Raw genomic sequence first — 25,858 nt, forward strand, 5'->3', positions numbered from 1 at the left:
GTGTAAGATTAACAAAGTTATGTATAGAGAAAATAAAACGCACATATCATACAATGGTGTATAGGGCACTGCATTGGTATACATTTATATATCAATGCAGTGCCAAAGGTAAGATGGTCAGTCTTACTTTTCAGGTGCCAGTCCAGGGACTATGGAATATTCTAGTGTAAAAACACCCTTTTAAATCAATATTTCATTTCAACCGTGTCGGGAATCGAACCCGAGACCTCTTGCATGGTAGGCAAATGCACTGACCACTACACTACGAGGCCGACATATTGTTATGTATTATTAATTTTAACGGTACATTTGTTTAATAAAATAAGGCCCTCAAAGGGGAAATTGAAACCATCGGGTAGACTGTATTGATATTTTCTTATTAAAAAGGTATTATTTATAGGAATGAGGAAATTGGTAAAATGTTTTACTGGACTCTTCATTCGAAAAAAATCGTTGATGTCTTTCTCTCGAAAATAGTTAAAATGGCTTTCTTTTGGACAGGGAATAAACTTTCAATTTATTTCTCCTTTATATAACATTAACATTCCTAGAAACCCGGCACCTCGGTATCTATCTGAGAATTTAGTAGTAATTAGTAATGAACAAATAGCTTTTTTTAAAAAATATAATTATCTTACATTTGTGTTTTGGTTATATTTTTCGCGATCTGGCAACATTACGCGGCGACTTCAAGTATGCGCGCGGCGAAAGTGGGGCAGAATGGGGGGATTTTGGGGCACAGTCCGATGTATTCAAAAATGATTCTCAGATTCGCAAACTCAAGTAACAATGGATACGTTTTCGTGCCACTACTTTTAAACATATTTTGCTCTCTAGGGCGCGTCAATATATTGATGTATCAATTACGAGACCTCGACTTTAGTTATGTATGGTCAGTCCGACGAATAATCTGTGGTCCCACGTGCGGTTGTCTTTAGGAGACAGTTTAGGAGGGGTTGAGAGGGAAGATAATACGTATTCCATCAGGGATGTGCTGCGAGCGACAGACAAACAATCTTCAAATGCCTATTCATCAAAACATCAAACATATATCGATTTAATAACTACACAATACATACATTTATCGAGTTCAGAGATAGCTGCTTATAGTGACGCAGCCATGAACTACCCATACCAATACTCTTTATCTTAATAGTCTATTAAAATGTGTCTTACACACACCTGCACACTTACTCCCACACAAATGCACACAAACACACCTCTACACTTACTCTCATACAAATACACATAAACACACCCTTTTGTTGTACCACAATTTAATATGTATGATTTTTATTTAGAAACTTCGCTGGTCTGTCCTTAAACCGTATCTTTTTTATGTTATTATATCATTATCGACTGTTTGTTTCTGTAAAATAAATAAATAAAGACCTGCAAATCCAGCAAAACTTTCATTTGCTGTTATTTTCTATATCAATAAATTCATATCACCGGTAGTAAATTAAGCCATTAAGAGCCATTTCAAAATGGACAAATGAGTTGCATGGAAAAAGAAAAATAAAACTACCTATTTTGCCCATTTTGACGAAAAAGCCACAATCAATTAACTTCAAAGATTGCATTGTACAACGTACAACCGGCTGAAACTGTAAAATCAATATTAAGTAATCATCACTAGGAAACTATTAGATTTATATTTTTTTGCACATTATACATTGTTTTTAAAGCCATGAATTATATTTTTTTTAGTGAACGTATAGATACGAAATACAAGTTTTAATATTATCTGTAATTATTTTTCAAATATAGATTTTGTTATTGTTATTAGCCAATCATTAGATATTTAATTGCATAAACACACCCTGCACGAACGCATGAAATAAAATGTTTATTTAGTGAAAACGAACAAAATCAATTAATATTAATTTACAAGAGTTTCGTACTACATAGGTACAGTACTTAACTTATACGAATGTGTATGATAACGTCGGTAAACAGTATCGCGAGGTTTGCCAAGATATTACTTATAACTTACAATGAAGTGTCGTTACCTACTCAGTTACGTGTGGCAAGGTGATAATTGATTGGACAACACCCGAGACATGTGACAGAATATTATTATGTTGCTTTTATAGAAGTATGAACTAAATAAATGTGTCTGTTGCGTAGAATTTTCTGAATTTTATGAACAGCCATCAAGAAAAATCATGATTTATTTCCATCAACACAATGCAGGTACGTTTTGATTGGGTGCTTTCAGTCACATCTCGCATCACGTGGTAAATTAATAACGTATTCAGTACTATAAAATACTAACAAGGGCGAACATCTATTAAAGGAAATTTAATACCTCAGAATTAAGAGAGATAAATATATTTTTAAAAGCCAATGAGGAAGGCTAGGAAGTATATGTGATTGTGATTGGCTGGTTGAATTCACGGTGAAATGGGCAATGAAATCAGGAGAGTGAAATTCAATTAATATGGCGGTTAATAACGTTGAAATGACACTCGATTTTTGACAAAAAAAAAACGATTTTAGTAGGAGTGAAACGTTTTTGAGTAAGTATTTTATTTTATAAGGTTATTCGTTACAATTTCACATTCATATATCTTCAATCACAGAACTACACACAATATATGGAATTGAATTGGTCGTTTTTAAATTTTTTTATACATTTATTTTTTAGGTATGTAGAGGAAATGCTTTCACGTTTGATTTTTTATGAAATATAAACCTGGAACCTTAAAAATTACGGTTGCATTGAAATATTTGTGCAGTCATAAAGGTCACAAAAATCATCTGACATTCAGGCGTTACCTACTATAAGTTATTCAGTGAGATTCATCTGACTGAATAATTTCACATACTAGGCAACGCCTGAAAATGCCTTACAATTATAATACAACGACTTATTTTTGGACCAATTGTTGAGATCAACAATATTTTCAGTTTGCCTAAAAGTTGCAGATTGGATTTTACTCTCCAGGGAATGATCAAAATTTACATAACAATTATTTGGATAAACCAAAATATTGTTATAGAAAAAATGCATAAAGAAATTAACTTTCTCAGAGCACCGCAACAAAAAAAAAACATAATGTTGCAGGTTTTCATTTACAAAATAGTTAAGACGTAAAATTGAATAAAAATTAAATTTGGGGATTAATATTACGCTTTACATGTTAGCTCAGGGACAGCGAAAAATATTGCAGTATGGCCCACCTTATAAAACAATATTTCATATCCGCAAGCTGAAAATAGAACCCAGGACTACAAGCGAAGTAGATGAACGTATCAACCACTGCATTATGAGGCGGACTCATCTCCATTTAATATTCCTTTTCAGGATTTTTACGAGAGAGTAGCCAATGCGTTAAAGGCGCTCGTCCAGAATACCTACTGGTTCTGTTTCATATGCAGAATTCTAGTCTTCGTCTGCTTGGACACAAAATAAAGCACAAATAAATTAATAAAAAATAAGTAGAGTACACTTAAGACCATAGAAGACGTACTTGTACCTCCAGAAGTACACTGTGGTATGTCAAAATCGGCCATTTTTTTAAAGAGCCAAAACACGGTTTTTGAATTTTTTAATGTTCGTAACTTAATTTATATTGACATTATAATGTGGTAGTTGCCCATTTGACGGCAAAAATGTGAGAAGAACGCTGGAGCGTCATATTGACTGCGGTGTTGTTCTCGAAATTCGATAAATTTATTTCAAAGAATAGGTACTGAAGGTTGTGGTATATCTGGCTCAAAAAAATCGTAGAGATACGTCGGTGTTCTCCCAAGAAAGATAAAAAATGTGGTTAAATTGCATTTATAACTCAAAACAGCCAAAATTAGACCAACACCGGTGTATTTCTGACGGTGGGTTGAGCTTGAAACCTCTTAGATGTCTGACCTTTTCGAAATAATCCTCGGAGGAACAATATTGAGGTACAGTTTCCTTTGGGCGAACGGAAACTTGTCTTCCACATGATTGGACATGATCGCTGCTTTCTGTGGCTTCCTGTCACTCAAAGTTCATCAGGACCTAAGATCCATATTTACTCCACGAGCCTCTTAGAGCACTGTCACAAACACGAGAAGCCCTCACTTCGGTTCAACATTTCGACTGGACAGTATGCAGAAGATCACACGTATTTATAACGTTGGCGTCGGTTGACCAGCAAATAACACTGTTGGTTTTTGAAATTAGACCAGCAAATTGTCAGTATGTCGTAGCTTGTTTGTTCGTAAGGCGCCTATGTGTTTGGATTTCAGTATGCGAAAATGTGGAATCCATTAGTACGGAGTTGAACAAACATTTTAAAACTTATATAACCAGGTGAAAAAATAATTGCATCCATCAGATTGCATGTTTTTACGTTACTTTTTTGTGTTAGCTTCGTGATTGTTACTAAGTGCTACTGATCGCGTTTTATTCCATATACAATGAATTTCGACTATTTATAGTTTTATTAATATTTAAAGCTTTAACTTTATAGACTAACATTATATTAAATGCCAGTAAATAATTGTATATAACCACTAACCGACTTTTCTGTCCGTTGGTTTCTTCAGGACACTAATTACACTAACGTGCAAATCCCATTTACGCTAATATTTTTAGCAACTACTTAATCAAGCCATTTAATAAATTAAACATGAAATACGGAGTCGTTATATCTACATTTTTGTTCTAGGTGTTAACATTAGTTGTGTCCATTTTTTTACAAATTTTTAAATGAGCACCAAAAGTAAAACAAAACGGTAAAAAATTCGGAAGAAAATTTTCTGCTTTACGAGAAATTGTATTTGCCTTTACGTCATATATATTTTTTTATTTTATTACAAGCCTTCTATATGAAATGTCGAGTAGACGAAAATTTGCGACACTTCTTTCTGTTCGCGTTCAATTGAGTTTTGTCGCATTTTTTTGTTGTCTTTTTCAAAAATTTTATTTTTGAAAAAAGATAAAAATTTGAGTTCGTATTATTACCTCAAATATTTAAATTTTCAGACCATTCCCTAAAAGCCGTAAATAGCTTGTGCAGGAAAAGTGGAAAACGAGTTGTGGTAGAGTAGGATTTGAGCCTCAGACCTTTGGCCCGTGTGTCCACAATACTACCACGGGACCACAACCCGGTTATCTTCATTTGGAAAAAATCAGACACAACTTATGTTAACACTCAATATACTTGATATTTTTAACATTAACTTCATATCTCCCCTTTCAAGACAAATCATTAATACTACTTTTCTAAGCAGACGATGTCGCACCGATTCAATATGATTAATTTATCCGGCCTACATAGAAGGGAGATTAGATTACGGGGGCATATTCTAGAAGAGGACGAGCAAGTGAGGAAAATAGCGTTTTAACTATAGAGTAAAGTCTCTTGATACTCAGCTGACAAAGACTAGGAGTTTAAGGGACTGTTTCATAAATTGAAGAATCAATATGCTCGTTAGAAGTAAGTTTATAATCTGTGACATGTCCAAGGTCTTAAATAGAACTACAGATGTTAATACTACTATTGTCAAATAAACAAATAAATATTAAATATTTTATTTGTTAACCTAGCCGGACCGAAGGGGAGGATTCGAATCCCCCAGAGACCGATTTAGTCGATTTCACTTTATGTACATAAGCATTCGGCAAACTAACAAAAATGAATAAAATACACGAATGAGTAAAATATGTTTACGCGAAAACATGAATAAATTATTGCACGGTCATAAACACTTCCAACGTTTTATTCTCCTGATGCCATATACAAGTAGGCGCTGGGGTCGTTTGGTCCCCCCGTTCGGATCATGTGTAATTTAAATATTATATATTAAACTTTATACCTATTGTAAAATGCAAAGAAAAAATATAATAGCAATGGCCGGAAAATTGGAATATTTGGGTAAATAACAAAAAAATCAAGAATTATTTTTTTTGCATCGGAGAGGGAAATCATTTTTAAAAATGGAACATGAAAGTCTAGGCATTTACAGGGCATGTTAACAAACATTTGGACATATTCAAAATGTTAAAAAAAATAAATATTTTTTTTGTAAAAAAATGTAATTTTTGTTTCTAAATAATAATTACACTGAAGAATATTTCAAATATACATATATTTTTGAACTATTGTAAAGTAATTAAAGCGTAGGTATACTCTTTACCTGTTTTATTCTTGTTTTTAAGAGCCAAAATCACTCGCAAACTAGTGGAGGCGTATAAAAGAAAAAAAGTAATTAAGTATGCATAAGTAAGAAAAAAATCGTTTTCTTAATTAATTTTTTAAAGTATAGTGAGTTCGAATATTAATTAACTCTATGTTAAGGAGTTAGTGCCTGTCGTCGAACCAAGTAAACATACAGATGTTGTTTGTGTTCGTTCCTCTGTTAGTAGGCACACTAGAACGTTTTTATATGAAAACTTATTGCTACGCACACATAAAGCAGGGGGGGTATTGAAAATTTAAGTGGACTGAACTTACTAGAATCAATAGATAAAAGTGAATAAAATAATAATCAAATATTATTTATGTTTAAAGCATTAACTTTGTGGTCAAACATTTTAATATATGTTAGTAAGTATTAGTATTTAACCACTTACTGACTTTTTATGTCTACCGGTTCCGAGACGTACCCGTCTCTTCGTCGGGACACTCAGTACGCCAACATGCAAATACTAAAATACACTTTCACCTTTACCGTAACTAAGTTTACTACGGTGTCGGTAAAGTAACGTCTCGAAACAGGTAGACATAAAAACTCGGTAAGTGGTTAAGTACTTATATTAACTCACATTAATTGATAATTATTTCACTACTATATTTTTGATATATTAATAACTTATCACTGTACAATTTTAAAGGAAAAATTATTATGTATGCCCATGACATTGGACTATTCTATAAAAATCAAACAGACGTATTAACAAACAATGACATAAACGAAGACCTTTTTATGTTGACTAAATGGACAAACACAAACTTACTTACACTTAATGAAAAAAAATGCAATAAAACCCATTTTTAATATAGGAGAACGTGTCATTAAGTAGATGCTTAAATAAATGATGAACGACTAACTGAAATTGAACATGTTAAATACTTAGGACTAACAAAAGACAGACAATTGACTTGAACAATTCATATCAACAATTTAATTAGCAAAGTGACGACATTATAGTCTTTTTTTTTTTAATCAAAAACTTTGTTCCAAAAACGGAAAAAAAATCTAATGTACGAAGCCTATGTAAAAAATTAAATATGGTTTATGCAACTTCTATAAGGAACAGAAAATCAAAGTGACATAAACAGACTACAAAGACAGCAAAATAAAATATTAAAGTTAGTATATGACCTACCTTATCTAACAGCAACTAAAGAACTTTTTGAACAAACTAAGCAATTAAATATAACTGAACTCTTTAAAATAGAATCATTAAAATTTATTCATAAATAAGCCACTTATGTAATTGTAGACGAAGAATTAAAACTTGAAGAAATTGTAGTTAACATGGACACAATACGAGAATATCAAAATAATAGACACAACCTTCTAAAACGAGACAAGGACAGTCGAGACTAATAAACGAGGGACTGAAATTATGCAATAAACTACTAGACAAAACTAAACAAAAGACTCAGACAAGCTTTACAAAAGATGTTAAAAATATTATCATATTTTGGCCCTCATTGGTTTTAAAGTACCAGTTAGAGTGACTAGGCTAGTTCAACTTTATCACTGGAACAATCATATCTCAATATATTCTAGCAATTTAGTACTGAATCGTCTACATGCGCTGGGTAATAAACATTCGGATTTAGGTGACATATTTTTATTGAAATTTCCAGCTTATAAACAATTACTTGTAAAACATTTTAGTGTGGTATCAATATTTTAATTATGTTATTTCTAAGTAAGCGTTGAAAAAGTTGTTACTGTATATACTCCACTGTAAATACTTATGTATGTATGTAATGTAAAAGGTACTTGTACCGTTAATTCTTGAAAAAATAAAATTAATAGTAAATTATGAATTTTAAAAGTAAAAATATTTCGTTAAATGTATGTAACCAGTAAAGGTTTAACAATCAAATTAAAAATAATAAAAATAATCAACAAATACATTTTTTTCATTAGAGAACGAACGCAGCACCTCTGGTTGCGGATGGGAATATAAATTAAATCTCACCTTGAAATAGAAACAATATTTTTACATTCAGGTGAGTAATAAACAATTCGCTGATAAGGTAGTAACGAAATCTTGTCAGACTTTAAACATAGTCATTTACAAGCCGTTTTTTACTATCTATTTAGTTCAAGAGACTGTCGCGATCTAGCGAAAATTGTAATCTGACTTGATGTGGGTAACATTGATAAGTTTATTGATAGTGAAACCACTTCTAACGGGATCCGTCTTGTTCGTATATTTGATTTAATACATTTTCTACCTTAAAATAAATCCACGAATAAAACTACCAAATCGTAAAATAAAGTAACGCAGCTATCTCAAGAGAGACGGAGAAAAATGTTCGAGAAGAAAGCAAGGAGGAAGTTTTACCCAAAACAAGATTTAAAAAATCTTATTTTGTTTTTCGTAAATAATAACAGAATGGTTCTTATGTAAATTCGATACTTCTTATAATTAATAACACGCTCCTTCATCATAATTCCCTTTCCATTAGTACACCAATCGCAGCGTATCTTGATAATTTTTGTTGCATGAAGGTAAGATGATCAGTTTTACACTTCAGGTCCAGGTACTATGAAATATTCTGGTGTGAAAACACCCTTTTAAATCAATATTTCATATCAACCGTGTCGGGAATCGAACCCGAGACCTCTTGTATGGTAGGCAAACGCGCTGACAATTACACCACGAGGCTAGCCTTTAACTCCCCTCTATTAGTTAGCCAATCAAAACAGGACAATGGACTGATAATAGAATGAACTAGCCTTCGCGAGATAAACGTTGACGCTAAATTATAGAAAATTTCAGGGGTGCTATTCTGAACCGTGCTCGCCGCACGAAAAAAACAGTTTTTTTCGTGTATTTACCCCGAGAGAGCGTTTGGAATACCACCCCAGCGCGGTTTTGTAAAAAAAGAATAAACTTTATTATGAATTAAAATATATTGTTGTTATTGTTACACACTATTTTGTATACTTTAAAATAATTACATTCGTAACACCTACATGTATAAATGCAGCCTGATTCACATAACATAAGTGACGACGAATATATTTAAATATTAGCAGTTTTCTATATACAAACAATCAAAAGTAGGGTTTTGGAATGACGGAGTTTAGTGGTAAGAGAAATTAAATTTAAATAAAATTAGAGCACTAATTAAATGTCAAAATTAATGAAAACGAACTTTTATCAACGTCTCAATTTCTTCTGAATCAATCAATGATAGAGTGTTGCGATAGATTTGCAGTTTCCGGGAAGTCAACTAACCAATTATTTATTCAAACACTTCATATATATATATATATATATATATATATATATACACAGTATACATACATATGCATAATGGCGGACATATTGCCTTAAAGAAATTTCTTGCTACCTACCCAACCGTTCAATTTGAGAAAAAATAAATATTTGCGTTGATATGATTTAAACGAATATTAAATTTTGGGGGGCATTTTCAACGAGTTAAAAATAAGTCACTGTTAGAAAAGGGATGATAGAGTGGGGCTCCAACTCCGGATCTCTTATTTTTTCTTTATATATATATATAATTCCTCTGTACGTGTGATGTCACTGAACTCCTCCTAAACGGCTTAACCGATTTACGTGCGGTTTTCAGAGAAATATAGATCTTTGCGCTGTGCATGTTCGTAGATATTCAAATCTTCAATATAATATGTAAAAAATAAGCAAGGATCACAAATGTTTTATTCATCGATCTACCAGGGTTGCATTAGAAGAGAATGCTAATGCATTAACAAAAAAATGGAAAGATGTTGTTTTTTTGTGTATTAAAAAAGTTTGTTTCAGAATGTATACACACAACATTTGTTTTTTGTGGATCCTTTCCTTAAATTCCTTATAATTTCTACCCATTTATTTCTTTTTACTGGATTTTTGGTAAAACTAAAATAATATTGAATTCGACACATTTTTATAAATCGTTTTCCTACATAAGTTCACCCCTCTGTTGGTGAGAAGATCGGAGTCTGACGTTTGCAAAAAGAATGCCATATTTGAAAAAATATTTATTTTATGTTTTGGAATTCAACCATAAACAAGTATCTACTTTAATTCAATATTTGAATATTAACAATTTTTAGTTTTAAATTTAATCACAAACAAGTACCTAGGTACCTACTTATCAATAAAAATTCTTTTTCAAAGGCAAGCCAACTGTCGGGTCCGCTAGAATTATATATTAATATTATCAGATAAAGTTAAATCATTTTCTCTAGCGCAATTTTACAATAGGTATGCCATTTTGACCTCCCTCACTCTACTTATCGTCTGTTTCCAAGGTATCTAGCCTCGCCGTCGCAAACAACATACATAATTGATCCCGGTAAACCTGACCCTAGAACTTGACACCTCTGTCCTCTCGTCCTCTGTCGGCCCGCCTCGTTAAAGGACACGGCGCAAGTACTGACTACCATAAGGCCAGCCCAGTCCGCTAAACGGTTCCGGCGCGGCGCGGGAAATTGCGGATAAGAGCGGATGAATTCATTGTCGGATGATGATGGTAATTCCTCTGCAGGAAACCTGACTCCGTGACTAGAAGACTCAATTTGTCAGCCCTGATCATACTGCACCGTAGATATCAGCTGTCTTCCTTAAGAGGAAATGCGGTGGCTAAACAAATTGATGAACAGGTATTTCAACATTGTTTTTCTAACATTGCTTTTCTGCGAAAAAGACAACTCCACGTCGGACTAATTAACTAACTAAATTAAATTAAAATCGACAAAATCGACGTTTCTTTGTCCAGTTTTCCGCACCCTAAAATTGAACCGATTTGATTGTTGTTTTTAAAAAATAGGTATCAGAGTGAAATTTTCTGTGTCATACATAGCTCAAAACACCAAACTACTGAGTTTTGAGATTAAGTGCTTGAGAAGAATATTAGGTATATGGTGGTATGATTTTATAACTAACATTGAAATCCAAGAACGGACGCAGCAGCCTCCTATAAGGAGCGTCTTGAGGATGCGGAGGTGGACCTGGCTTGGACACGTGCTGCGCATGCCTCAAGAGAACCTAAACCCAAGTTGCCTCTTCTTTAAACCAGCGGGGTCACGCCGTCCTGAAAGGCCGTCGATGACGATCTTTAGACTTTATTCGGCGGAATTAAGGGGCGCTGGATTGACGTGGAAAGAGGCGAAAATGCTGGCTGGCGATAGGGTCTCCTGGAGGCAACTGGTGATGTCCACATGCTCCACTTAGGAGCGGATGTGGAAAAGAAGAAGACAATACGATATTTATTTAAAAAAAAAACATTTTTGGCTTAGATTAATAGTCTATCAACAAATAAAAAAAATAATAATAAACACTGAACTTTCCGCATTCATATCTCATATTTGTTTGGTTAGCAAGTAGGTATTTCCCTCAAACACAAATCTGATTGATTGTTTCTGAGGATAAGTAAGCGCAAGTAACTAAATAAATAAAATAAAAAAATGACCGAGTTAGTAAGGTGACGTCACAGCGGGTAAGAGGCACCAAGTACGAGTAATGTGAATAAGTAATTCTAGTGACAAGTTTTGTTTACTTGGTAACTAACACTCCTCCATCTTGAAATTTACATATCGATATGCGATCGTACGCTAATGAGGTGATAGCAGTGGCGAACGGTGATTTTATTTACAGGTAAGCTATAAAAAAATTACATTTATTTGTACCTACATAGTAGGTATATAATATAATGAGGGTTATATTATACACTATAAATTGCTATTTTTCTATGGTTTTCTATGGTATGATACAACAACTCTCATCTATAAAATCAACTCAACCTACGTAACTACGTTATATATTATATTGTGTAGCTATTATCCATTAATTTAACAAATTACTCATATAAAAGTTTATAAATCAGTCAGTATTAGGTATTCTCATACCGATTAAAATGTCAACTGACCGATTTGTTCTAGAAATTAATAATACCGAAAACGGCCGCGTCGAGCGCCACGTGTGTTGCGAGTCATATGTCAAAAGTATCATCTCAAAGAAAAATAGTCCTTAAGAAATAATGTTTGAAATACAGTTTTCACGTACCTACTGCCTATTATACCTTTTCCTTTTCATGTACCTATCGTTTTAACGTGTTTTCTACCAGTTAGACGTTTGTAATATTTTTCATGTTTTAACACCTGTCAAATACCTACCTACCTAATTCTGGTTTATTGTTGTTTTTTGTCGTGTATTGTTAATATTATATTATAGAATTTAAGTTAAAATATTTTTTTACCTACCCAATGACCACACTTCCTCTCATTACCCCAAAAGTGCATTAGGTAACCATAACAAGTTACAAGAAAACAATAAATCTCCAAAAATAATTTTATCTAGCTGGCATGTTCTAACCAAACCATAGCGCGGCGGCGCGGCGGCGTCCGATAAATATTGTTTTCTGTAAATTTATCGAAGAGATTTTATTTCAACGATTTTTTCCGCTTTCTTTTTTTATTCTGTCAGTTCAATGTTTAATTTCCACACATACCTAATACTACGTGCGGTACTAAAGTTAAATGGCTTAATGTTGTATAAATAAGTATGAGTGTAACGTGAACATGTGACAGACGAGACATGACGCGTTGGGTAAATTACCTACTATATTTCCTTAATAAGTACATACAATTTATGCCTAATGTATCTTGCTACCTGCACTGGGCCTAAATGTGGTGTTGCTCTTTAAAAAAATATGTAATTTTTTTCCTACTTCCATCAGAACCTCATTATTAAAGTTCGCTATTTCACTTCACTGTCGCATTAAAAAGTTCTTCATCAGGGTTGATCAATTTGAAATTTGTGGCGCTTCACAATCTGCGCTTTTATGTGATTTCTTTATTACACATATATTTCACAAATAACATCAACCCTGATGGACGCTCCGAAACGTGGGTAAATAGTACGAACGACACACGGCATAATAACCCTAAAAAACTTATTGCAGAACCTTATTACTTCATCTGAATATTTTTTACTGCCCATAAAAAACTATGTTCAATTTTAAATTACTATGTTCTCATTTAGAGAATAACTCAAAATATTAGCCAAAAATTTATTTACCCGATAAGAGTAGGTACGTTATACAGTTCTCTGTGAAAAAGAACCAGAATCATGCTTGAGGTCCCGGGTTCGATTTCTGGCAGAGTTGACGAAAAATATTTGTTTTAAAGGTGGTTAAAGCCATGTTAAAAGTCGGAATAAGTGCGTGCATGAGAAGATGTATGAATGAGAAAGCGAGATCTGTATGCAAATATAGTGATGTGGCGTTCTATCCTCTCTGCCTACCCTTAAGGGGAACGGCGTGATGGTTTGTTTGTTTTGTTTAACAGTGCAATATTTTACTGTCCCTGCAGTCTGATTTTAAGTTATAATTCGCGATTCGTGATAATTTAACACGAGCTCGTGTTAACACTTTGTATCCCGGAGCCGTGTAAACACGTGATTATACAACCACGCGTTGTGTCCCGGTCCCGTGTTTTCACGTGGTTTACCAGCTATCCAAAAAAGTGCATTTTATTGACATCTAGTAACTTTTATTAGTACTTTTTCGCTGCTGGTAAACTACGTGAAAACACGGGACCGGGACACAACGCATGGTTATTATAATCAAGTGTTTACACGGCTCCGGGATACAAAGCACAAAAAAGGAGTAAGAACCTGTATATGTGCGAACAATGTGGCTCTTTATAAAGGCCCATGTTAGCAAAACTATCATACAAAAATGACTTATTTAGTTGATTCGAATAAATATGAAAAGTTTTAATTGATTTAACAGAGTATTTTCATAATAATGACACTTTTAAGAAACCCTTCGTAAAGCATGAAATTTCACAAAAATGTGCCGGGCACAAGGTAAATTCTATGGTTATTCGGCCGGTACTCAAAGTGTTAACAGGGGTGCTATTCTGAACCAATCTCGTGGCACGAGAAAACAGTTTTTCTCGTGTATTTTGTATTTAAATACGCGAGATAACACGGCCACGAGAGCGTTTGGAATACCAGCCCAGAATACGGATTTGAATTTACGTTCGAAATAAAGCGCGACCGTGATAGTTTCAGCGTTAACTTGCGATCGCACGGACTCAGAATCAGGCCGCTGGACTGGTATCTGAGGCGTTAGACTGATCACCTTGCCTATATGTATGTTGGTTTTTCTATGCTATCTCATTTTAATTTGTAAATACGTAATTTTTTCACTAAAGGATAAAATATGTTCATTTGTACACTGATTTCCCCTAGAGCGATTGAGCGAATTTCCCCTGCAATTTACGTAATAAAAACGTAAAAATACCCAAGGTGAATCATTGTTACAGGAAAATTCCAAATAGGATAAGGTTTTATCAAATACTTCATTATAATTAGGCACTTGTTTAATTCATACTTTTTATCCATCACAATTTTTTTTTTAAACTTTGTAATTTATGTAATAATTGCATAAAAAAAAACGTCATTTCTACTCTCAACATAATTTTTTATTGATTATTACATTATTTTTGTTTTTATTTTACAATATACATATACATAAGAGGTAAAACAGAGTATTCAAAAAGTAAAGAATAATTACATTGCAATGAAATATATATTGACAGTAAGGATATGAAACAAAAAATCCCACAAACGCATGGCCTGTTCGTGGGTATACAAGAAATGTTTATGAATTTTTTGGTCCTAAAATAAATAGACAGGTATAGTTTTTTTGTATTATATAAGAAAGAGAAAAGAACATACTCTGTAAAGAAAGAAAGTAGCTTGTATCGATTGCCGGTCCTCCAACTATCGCTATGAAAAAAATACGAAAATCCGTCAGTTTGTGGTGACGTCTAAAAAACAAAACCAAAACTTTTGCTTAGTTTTGTCTAGTAGTTTATTGTATAGTTTAAGTCCATGGTTTATTAGTCTCGACTGTCCTTGTCTCGTTTTAGAAGGTTGTATATGATATTTTTCTGATATTCTCGTATTATGTCCATGTTTACTACAATTTTTAAGTTTTAGTTCTTCGTCTACAATTACACCAGTGGCTTATTTATGCATAAATTTTGAGGATTCTAGTTTAAAGAGTTCAGTTACATTTAATTGCTTAGTTTGTTTAAAAAATTCTTTAGTTGCTGTTAGATAGGGTAGGTCATATACTAACTTTTATATTTTATTTTGCTGTCTTTGTAGTCTGTTAATATCATTTAGATTTCCTGTTCCCTATAGAAGTTGCATATAACATATCGTCGTTGCGCCTGCAAAATCCGTCAAACGTTTTTTTTGCGAATTTCGGTTTTTTCCGCCCTGCCATGTAACAAGAAGAGACGGATCGGCCTATGAAACCCTTTTTTTTATTTTAAAGCTAGTTTAGAAAAATGCAAAATAAGCTATGTGTTTTCACTTGAAAAATGGCTTTCAAAATACACTATGAAGACTCCGTTCACATATCGCATTTTTAACTAAAGGGGAAAACTTACTATTGCGCCCGTTGATGGCACATAACGGAGTTTGCACCTACTCTTCCCTCAGAACGCTCTTTTTGCCAGTCTTGTTGTGACTTGTGACTCGCAGCACATACAATAAAACATATTTAAACTATTAAGAATAGTGTAATTAATTAGTTTTTACTTTAACAGCCCAGTAAGTAATATAACAGTTTATTTTTCGTTCAACTATCTCATATTAAAGACATTACAATAACCTTTTAGAACTTTTAAAAATGTATTTTATAATGTTTACCTAAGAATACTTGTGTTTTTTATAGTATGATGTGCATTTATACATGAATAAATAACTTTTAATAACTTTAACTTTTGGCTTAAACCATGGATAGGTGCATATAAAATTGCGGATTTTATTTTTATCATATAATTAGAAAATAATAATTGGCTGTTAGGTACAATATTTACCTTAAAAAAACTGTGGAAGTTACGTTTATTGTTTGTAAATTTTGTTAAGCTATCGAATACAACTTTTCGTCTAGCTCAAACATTTTTTAAACATCAACTGAAATATTATGTACATACCAATCATTAAATGATTTTTAATAGTATTCTTAATTATTTTACATTTTCCTTGTTTTGGTTTTAAATGATGTGCCTGATCATAAACTTATAAGTATTTTAAAACTATTTTGTATTTGGGGCATTTATAATTGACAATTATGTATCCATTAGTTTGAAGCTTATAAATTAACTAATAGTTTGTTGTTTTGGTTACAATAGGTAACATACCTGTCTGCACCTAAATTTAGATCCTCTAGAGCTCAGCGATTAGTGAACACGGTTCTGAACGATCATCATCATGCTGAACTCCAAGAAAATCAAGCAAACAGCATTAGTCACACCACAACTGTTGATACACAACAATCACTTATTGATATACCAATCCCCCTTAGCATTAATACTACCAATTTTACTGATTTCCATGATGTCGAAAATATGAATCCGAACGTGTCACATAATTAACACAATAATTAAAAAGTTTTGGAGAAAAACTCGGAGAATTCATCTCCGATTGTACTCTCGTCTATGAATAATGATGTCGATGGTACAGAACTTATTCTCAACCCTGAAAAGGGACTGTTTAAAAGCTTCCAATTCAGATGAGAAAAGTAGTGCAGATAAACTGGGAACATGTAATTATAGGTTTATATTGAACCACGAAACGGAACAGTTTGAATGCGCTGATTCTAACTGCAACTCCGACGATGATCTGTTGACTAAATGAACCAAACACAGAGGATAAGCGAAAAGTGAATAAAATATTAAGAGTCCTGGGAGAAAAATTAAACGGTATTAAAACAGTTAGTGGGCATACAATTTTCGTCAAAAGAGCGCAAAGAAAAATAAGAGAAACATCGTGCAATTATCATGGTTTGAATATAATATCTAATAGATATTTCTATGCGGGTTAGTTACTGAGCAAGCTCGCCAAAATGTGTTCAAATATTTCTGGAGCTTGTCAACCTTGAGAAGCTAAAAAAACCCATATTTTTGGGCTCGTGAATATCAGAAAAATAATCAACAGGCGACAACAATCAAATGATATCAGTGCTTTGAAACCCCAAATTGGAGTCGGCTGCTTCTTACCCACGTTCAATGGTAAAAAAGTAAGAGTATGCGGAGATTTTTTTAACACTACTCTGGACATCACGAAAGATACATTTACCCAATGAATGTCATCTAAACAGATAGATAACGGTCATTAGACTCAAACAGCTATACTACGAAATAGTCCCAGCACTTTTTAATCCGAGTCTGTGAAACAGTGGTTAGATCCACAGACTAAAGATATAATACTGAAAGTTAGATCTTTCAATTGCCTAAAGTTTTAAGCCATTATTGCCACTCAACTAGTTCAAGAACATACATGGAGGATAAATTTAAATCGTAATCAGAAATGCATACAGTTTATACGTTCTGGTGTGCAGAGAAAGGCAAAACTCCCCTCCAAATCTTTTCGTGGTTTAAATATCAATATTTAAACCACGCAAAGATCAATGCGACATATTATGTGTATCCTACAAGAAAGAAGAATTAAGAAACGAAGGATATCAACTTCACTCAAGTAAGATAAATGAGGCAAGAGATGCAAAGAAGCTGGCTATTGCACCTTGCACTGACCATCATTTAGTTGCAACAATGGATCTTTAGAGCACACAGCTTTGTCCAATACGTTTAGTTTCTGCTCAATATTATTACCTTACATAATTTTACAATCTATGAAAATAATACGAAATATGTTTTTCCGTACGTTTGGCGTGAAGGTAATAGAGGTGTTACAGCGAATGAGTTTATTTATTGCATCATAGACTTTATAGAATGAGAAATTCATAAGGGATTTACAACAATCACTTATCAGACGGCTGCGCTCACCAAAACAAAAATAAAGTCCTCTGCAGTGCTCTGGCAGACGCAGTGCGTTGGTGCAACTTATTTTAGAAAAGGGGCACACGATGATTGAGGTAGGTAGCGTCTATTCGACCTTAGAAAAACAGTGTACTCCTCTTCATATTACGTTGACCGCATAAAAGCTAGACCATCCAAACCGTACATTATTAAGCATAAAGATTATAACTTTTCATGGCTTACGACACACTCTCCACTAATTACAGCACAATTCGACCAGGCAAAAAAGTTGGAGATCCTACTGTAACACAGATTAGAGGGTTGCTGTACAACTACGAGGAAATTATTGATAACTGAACACTACTGCCCCAAAGAAGGAGGCAAGATTTATATGCAATACCGCTACCATTGTACACAGAGCCGAAAAAAATTGACAAGTCTATGTTTGAACAATTACAATCTTTAAAATTATATAGGTATGCATCGAGACTATCTATCACTTCTTTAACGATAATCTCAAATACTGATTTTTTAAATTATGGGTACTATCTTTGTATTTCAAAGATCTCAACAGTTTTAAGAAAAATTATGATTTTACTAGTAAGAAGTCGTAATTATTGTTTCTTAAAATACTGCGTTGAGAGGTTCATTTATTTTATCAAAATGTTGACATCATTATTACGGTATTAATTATTACGAATGTATGACAATAATTTTCATTTCATTTCATTTTCATTTCATTTCATTTATTTTTGCACCACTACAGGCCAGTAGGCCCAATTACAGTGGTGAATTTCATCACAGAACACCTAGGCTTGAGAAAAATTCATTTTGATTTTTGTGTTCTCACCGGGAATCGAACCCGGAACCTTCCGAGCGTGAGTCAAGCGTCTTGACCACTACACCACGGAGGCCGCCATAATGTTTGATTTGTAGTTTCTATTTTGTTTTTTACTTTCAACATGTTTATATATTTTTTTTTTGTGGCTGCTTTTTTTTTGGGTAATTAGTTACTTGAACATTATGTATAAAACATTTTGTTTAATTATTTATCTATCTTTCTTATTCTGCAAATGTTTATTTCTCTTTTACTCTATAATAATTTAGTTAGGTATATCAACTTTTGGCTGGTGAAGATAAAGGTATGTTCAAAACATACTATTGGCTTGGTTAAATATGTCTTACGCATAAGTTCAAAATATAATTTAACAATAAAAAAACCAATCATTACCCATTTGTAAAACCCGCTATGTCGAAAATACGCGTTCATTAAAATCCGCTATGTGCTGCCTCTACTACAAAACGGATTTTAAGACTCAAATTAAACCAGCTATGTGCCTTTCAGCCACAAAAATATTCACTAAGGCTTCAATATTAAAATATCATTTTATAAAACATCATTATGCTAAATCCGACGTAAGGCTCTAATTTTTTATTTATTTGCTTTTTAAGAAATGCGAGACACCGTTGAGTAAATCAGTTTTTTCCTTCTCTTGAAAAGTTGTGTTTTTTTACATAGCGGATTTTGCAGGCGCAGCGACGATATTTTAGTTTTTACATAGGCTTCGTATATTAGAATTTTCTCCATTTTTGGAACAACATTTTTGATTTAAAAAAAAGACTCGATAATGTTGCCAATATTAGCATGGATAATAATTTCATTGATAGACAACTCCCGAAGACTCGATTCAGCTCTTTTACTTCACTAAAGTCAATGGATAGTTGCAGAAATGTGGTACAGAGTGTAAAGTGGTCACTTAAACCAGACAATGATAGGTTGTAAGTCCTGTAAATGTCTAGACTTCCATATTCCCTTCTCAAAAATGTTTTCCCTCTCTGTTGCAACAATTTTTTAAAAAAAACTCTGTTAAATTCCCATTGTAATCGGGGCCCAGATCAATGCCATTTAACATTTGAACGTTGGTACTAAAAATATTGTTAATTTTCGGTTGCCGACAAGAATCTAATTCTTAATTCTTTCTTGTGTATAGTGTCCGGAGGTACACGGGGTCCCCTGCATCATATTTACTTATCACGTCCTGGGTCGACCGACGCCGACGGATGGATTCATTCCCGCTCGATTTGAGGCATATGTGACCTTGGCTGGGGTCATATGTCACCAGCGCCAGCGGTCACGTGAGACAGGTTCCGCTATGACAGGTGACAAGCGGTGACAGCCGGTGGCGAGAGGCAAATGCTGGTGACGTGACAATGAACTTCCAACGAGTGTAGAAAATAATTAAATTAAAGAAAGTACCCAAGCACGTAAAATAAAATCATATTGAAAATGTTACAAACAAAGAAACACAGAGATTGTTTAAATTGAAATTGATAGAAGGTTCATTTTTATGTTTAAGGCGGGCTGTAGCGCCACTGATGATGATGTAACTTTATTTACAGAAAAACAAATAAATAATTACTATTTATTTTAAATTATTTCCACCGTTTGTATTTTTATCCTAATATAAATATTAATATTAATAAAGCGCGCCCAGCGCCTGCGGTAAGCCAAGAAACTAGCCGGTTATTCTAGCTTACTTCTTCATACAAATAAGTATACTATATTTGAATGTCTTAGCCCCAGTGCGGGTTTTTTCTGCTAGAATTAAACTTGCAGATTACACAAATTATTAGAAGATTCTTGATTTGGAAAATAGTATTATAAACATTATTTCTTAAGGGCTATTTTTCCTTGAGATGGTACTTTTGACATAACACCATAATTACTTTCATGCGTCATTTTGCAGGACATATGGCGCTCGGCGCGGCCGTTTTTAGCACTATTAATTTCTAGAACAATTCGGCCAGTTGACATTTCAATTGAATACCTTATATCAACCGAATTCATGGTGCTATTTTTAATGAGTTATGTATTAAAGTAATGGATACTATATCGCGAAGATACGTCGTTTGAGTTGATTTCATGGATGAGAGTTGTTGTATCACACAGAACCACAGAAAAATATCAATTTATGGTATATATTACTTACATTATATAATGTACCTTCTATGTAGGTACAAATATATGTTTTTTTTATAGCTTACCTGTAAATTAAATCACCATTCACCACTGGTATTAACCCCTGCCTTCCTCAAACATTACACATCTTCGTACATAAATATCGATTTTACATTACACCGTCTCGATATGTACCGATGAAGATAGGTAATCGCGGCCCTGTGGGGCAATGAGGAAGTTCAGGGTTTTTTAAAAATAAAAAAAAAATTGTTAATATACTATAAAGCGCGATGGTTTTATAAAGTTTTCTATTTCTGAAATTACTTCCGCGTGAGGTGACTCAAGTTTTCTTTTTGGATTGTTTATGCCACTTGTAAACATTTTTTCTGACATAAACTGGTCACCGAAGGCCTTCTGAAACATTCTCAACGTTTCTGCAGCAGAAATTTCACCCCGCAAACAAAATTTAATGCAACTTCTTTACTCAACAAAATCAGACATTGTAAAAATCGCTAAATCAACTTTTTGTTGTTCACAAAACACGTGCGTAACTATTGGACAAACGTCAATAGACATGAAATTTGAAACAGATGTCAGTGACAGTACTACAAACAAAAAAAAGATTTGCCAGAATCGAAGAGCCTGCGAATTTTGAATTAAAAATTTCACCTTATTTTTTCATCACAGTAATTTTTTGATAATACTCGTATGAAAAACATGTTCGTAAGTAGTTATTTAAGTCATTAATACAGAAATCAATTCACGAATTGTTTAGTTGATAATATATATAACTAATATTTTACTAGCCCGGTGGCGCATAGGGCACTGCACTTGAATTTCAACTGCAGAGTATATGGATCTTATTTGCTAAATGGAAGATAAGTTTGATCAGTTAAACGCTTCAGATCTAGAAAAAGTGCTTTGAAATATTGCGGACGAAATCAATTATTTAATTTCAAATAATGTGCATATTAAAGCAAAAATCCTGAAAAAGTGCAGATAAGTCTTCTGTGTATTTGTTAGCGCGTTCGCCTAACATGCTTGAGGTCCGATTCCTGAAATAGTGGTCTTGTAATATTAGTGGTTCTGCACTGCAAGATTTATTTTTCCTGGACTGGTACCTGAACCGTAAAACTGATCACCTTATGACTGATACACGTAACCCTCGCGGTGTAGCAGTCAGCGCGTTTGCCTACTATGCAAGATTCCTGACATGGTTGACAAGAAATATTGTTTTAAAAGTGGATACATTAAATTGTTTCGCAGTCCCTCGACTGACACCTGAAGCGTATGACTAATGATCTTACCCTCGTGTAACAAAAAATAACAAGATACGCTGCAATTGGTGTACCAAAGCAGTGCCCAATGCATCACCGGGTGCGTATAGGGAAATTACTATGATGAAATTGATATTTTATGTCGGCAGTTTAGTCAGATATTAAAATTATACGATAGTCATAAAATATTTTTTACACAAAACACAATGACATTTTTATGCTAATATCGAAGAAAATAAATCAAGATATAATTTGAACCTTTTCATCCCGGGCGTTTATTCAAATATACACGAAACGTTTTTAATCTCGTGCCTACCGAAATTCAAAAGCGGCGAGATTATTTATTTTTTTGGTTTCGCGATTTAGTGGGTTTCATTATTTTTTCTTTTATATTTTCTGTTCATGTTTACCTTCTTAAATACAAAATTACTAGAACCCCTAAGTACGTCGCTTTTTTTTTGTATACGTCGGTTATCAGCATTACATAGAAAAGTTCGTTTTTAATTTTGACAACTGGCTGGTTTTTTTTACAGCGAATTCCTGTCATCCTTATAAATTATATGCAAGTCAAGTTTTAAATATATTCCAGAAAAATTAAATTCATTTGAAATAAATAAACAACATCTTTGTTTTTATTCACTAGTTTTTTTCTAATTGACTAAAGCTATTTAGTTAATTATACTTTGATAAAGAAGCTTATGTACTTTCGAAACCAGTTGGTAGAAAAACAAAAGTGGTTAAAAACAAAGTTGTTTTCTAATTATTTTATTATAATTAAGTTGTTTAAACTTTCTACTGAATATGTTGTATAATTTTTGGGTTAATTATTTTTTATAAATCTTGTATAATTTTTGGTTTTAATTTTTTTTATAAATCTTGGGTAAAAGGAAATTGAAAAAATACTAAGCAAAATGTGTTAATATTATAAATTTTTGTTAAATGCAGATTTGCCGTTTATGTTAATAAAATAAAATAATGAATAATCACAAACTTAGTGCTTCAAAAATAAAATTCATTAAATTAATTTGATTGAATATACATAAATTTTAAGATAATAACACAAGTTAAATTAATTGTGATGGTCGAGTATCAGTCTTGAGACCCACAGTTTATTAAAAATTAGTGTCAAATAATTTCTAAGGTATAAATGATAAAAAAAACATTACAAATACACAAAAACTCTAATAATTACTTAAGTATTCATTGAACAAAAATATACTAACAGCAATTGATTCAGGTTTAAACAATTTTTATCTCTTGAAAAGCGAACCTCGTGACTAAAAAAACCTGTTTTTTTTCTCTAATTAAAATGTGGAAAAATTATGCGTATTTACCCATAGTACTAAAGTAATTTATCTATCAGAGTAGGTAAATAATTGATAAAATAATTCCGTGGAAAGATGTCCAAGTTTGATATGTCACTTATTTAGGCATACTGTGTAATATATATATTACTAGTCAGTTAAAGTCCCATATTACTAGTAAGTGTTGTAGATAAATCAAGTAGAATGCTTGGATTTGTACTTCGAAAGTCTAGTTATTTCAATAACACTACTGCAATTGGCATATTGTATGATACACTAGTTCGCAGCATACTAGAATACTGTTCCATCATTTGGGACCCTTCTGAATCGAACCACATCCTTGAGAAAGATACGGTTCAAAAGCAATTTTTGTCATACGTATATCTTAAAGAAACTAATAATTATCCATTCTCGTATCCATCCATCCATCCGCCTAGCAGGGGTGTTGGATTACAACACCCTCGAATCTCGTCGTGAAATTTTTCTTGAGAAACATTTCTATAAGCTTGATTTCTGGAAGTTTATAAATATAATCTATCTTTTTTTATCGATAATTCTATAACTGGTAATATTTTATTCTTTTATATGGTTTATCTTTTTTAGACTTTCTTAATTTGTTAATTAATAATATTGTTTTAAATGCACTGTATTACTTATAATTATGCTTACATGTATGTATATTTAATTGTATTTGTAACTAATATGTAAAAGGCGCTAAGTGCCGTTTATTTCAATAAAATAAAAATAATCCAAATAATACTGAAAGAGATCACATTTTACTAAGTTTCGGCGTTGAATTTATTTGCTACCAACTGAGCCCTGGTTAAATGTTTTCTAAGAGATTATTCGCAAAAACTGAGAGAGTATCATGAAAAATTTCAATTTTATTGTTTTGGCAGTTTATATTATATTCCCGACACATGCGGGCCATAGGTGTGTGGTATGTAGCGTATTATTTGAAAACAAAGGCAGTTTAAATATTTCCCGATGTCTGAGTGTTCTCAATCCCGTATTTATTTGTATTTTATTTAGGAGGTTAGTATCTACTTTACAGTTTAATATTTTATACATAAATTTTATATTGAAAACAACGCGGCGTTTTATTAGAGAAATAAAATGAAAAAAAATTTAGAAGTTGCTCGTAATTTAAATTTGAACGTGGGTTAGAAATTTGGAACTTATACAAAAGGTACCTTAAGAACTTTTTTGAACAGATTCTATTGAATTTATATGATTTTGATATTGCGGACTCCATACGCAAGAGGCATACTCAAGATTACTGCGAATCAAACTCATATATAGACATATAACAGTTTCCGGTTTTTCAAAGGGTTTGGTTACTCTCTTAAGGAACCCCAGTAGCTTAAGTGACTTACAAGTTATGTAATCTATATGATGTTTAAAATTTAATTTTGTGTCAAAATAAACCCCGAGATCCTTAATAATGTTAACCCTACTTAATGGTTTGTCACCAAGAGAGTAGTGAAAAGTTATTGGTTTAATTTTACGAAGTCATCTGATGAGTAGCACGTATTAATGTTTAATTGCATATTGTTTTTATGGCACCAACTCAATAAAATTTGCAAATCAGTCTGCAATTTTACACAATTCTCCACTCTATCAGTTTTATTATATATTTTAAGGTCATCAGCGAGACGTTGATTTTAATTTATTGGGCATATCGTTAATAAAAATTAGAAATAACAATGGACCTAGGTGAGACCCTTGGGGAACTCCGGAGTTGGAGAGTAGGGCAGCGATTCACAACCTCTAACCATTACCACTTGACACCTATTTGATATATATGACTGAATCCAACGCAGCAGGTCACCATGTATACCAATATTTTCAAGTTTTGTTTTGAGAATGATCGCATTCCCATCTATCATCGGTTTAACTTTATCAAACGCCTTGCTAAAGTCCGTATAAATTGAATCGTCTTGTACCCTGGAGCCTACAGTGCTATGCAAAACGTCCACATATTCCAGTAAGATTGTTGTTACGTCAAAAATTTGATGTTACGTAATAGTCTGTTGCCTGCTAGTATAATGTCAGTTGTTTTATTTTATTTATTTATGCAACTACTCGTAGGTACATAGGTTATTAAATTACATATACATCATTTGGTAGTTTAGATAACGTAGGATGAAGAAGAGTGAAAGCATAATGCCTATTGGTATAATAGTTCAGTATTTAATATTACATTATATTGATATACTTAATGCCAATGTGGGTAGGTACGATGTTTTAGTAAGGTTATATTATATTATATAACACAAGTAAGAACATGATCGGCCTAATTTTTCTACAAAGTAAAATTAAGTTTTCTG

General features: G+C 32.8%; 1 protein-coding gene across 3 annotated transcripts in view; it reads right to left on the reverse strand.

Annotated features, from left to right (window-relative positions):
• The window catches only part of ine (solute carrier family 6 member inebriated), a 66,487-nt gene that overhangs the window by 39,226 nt on the left and 1,403 nt on the right, over positions 1-25,858 (reverse strand). The window contains exon 1 of one of the 3 annotated variants that reach the window (XM_088234578.1): positions 3,872-4,035. The exons of the other annotated variants lie outside the window; for them this stretch is intronic. Within the exon in view, the coding sequence (XP_088090704.1) occupies positions 3,872-3,957 (86 nt within the window). The 5' untranslated portion in view covers positions 3,958-4,035. Of the gene's footprint in view, positions 1-3,871; positions 4,036-25,858 lie in introns of those variants that run through there. 3 annotated transcript variants of the gene reach the window in all.

This window comes from Micrasema longulum, unplaced genomic scaffold (genome assembly GCF_059751315.1).
Source record: "Micrasema longulum isolate JH-2025_06_02 unplaced genomic scaffold, ASM5975131v1 h1tg001259l, whole genome shotgun sequence".
Lineage (NCBI taxonomy): Eukaryota > Metazoa > Arthropoda > Insecta > Trichoptera > Brachycentridae > Micrasema > Micrasema longulum.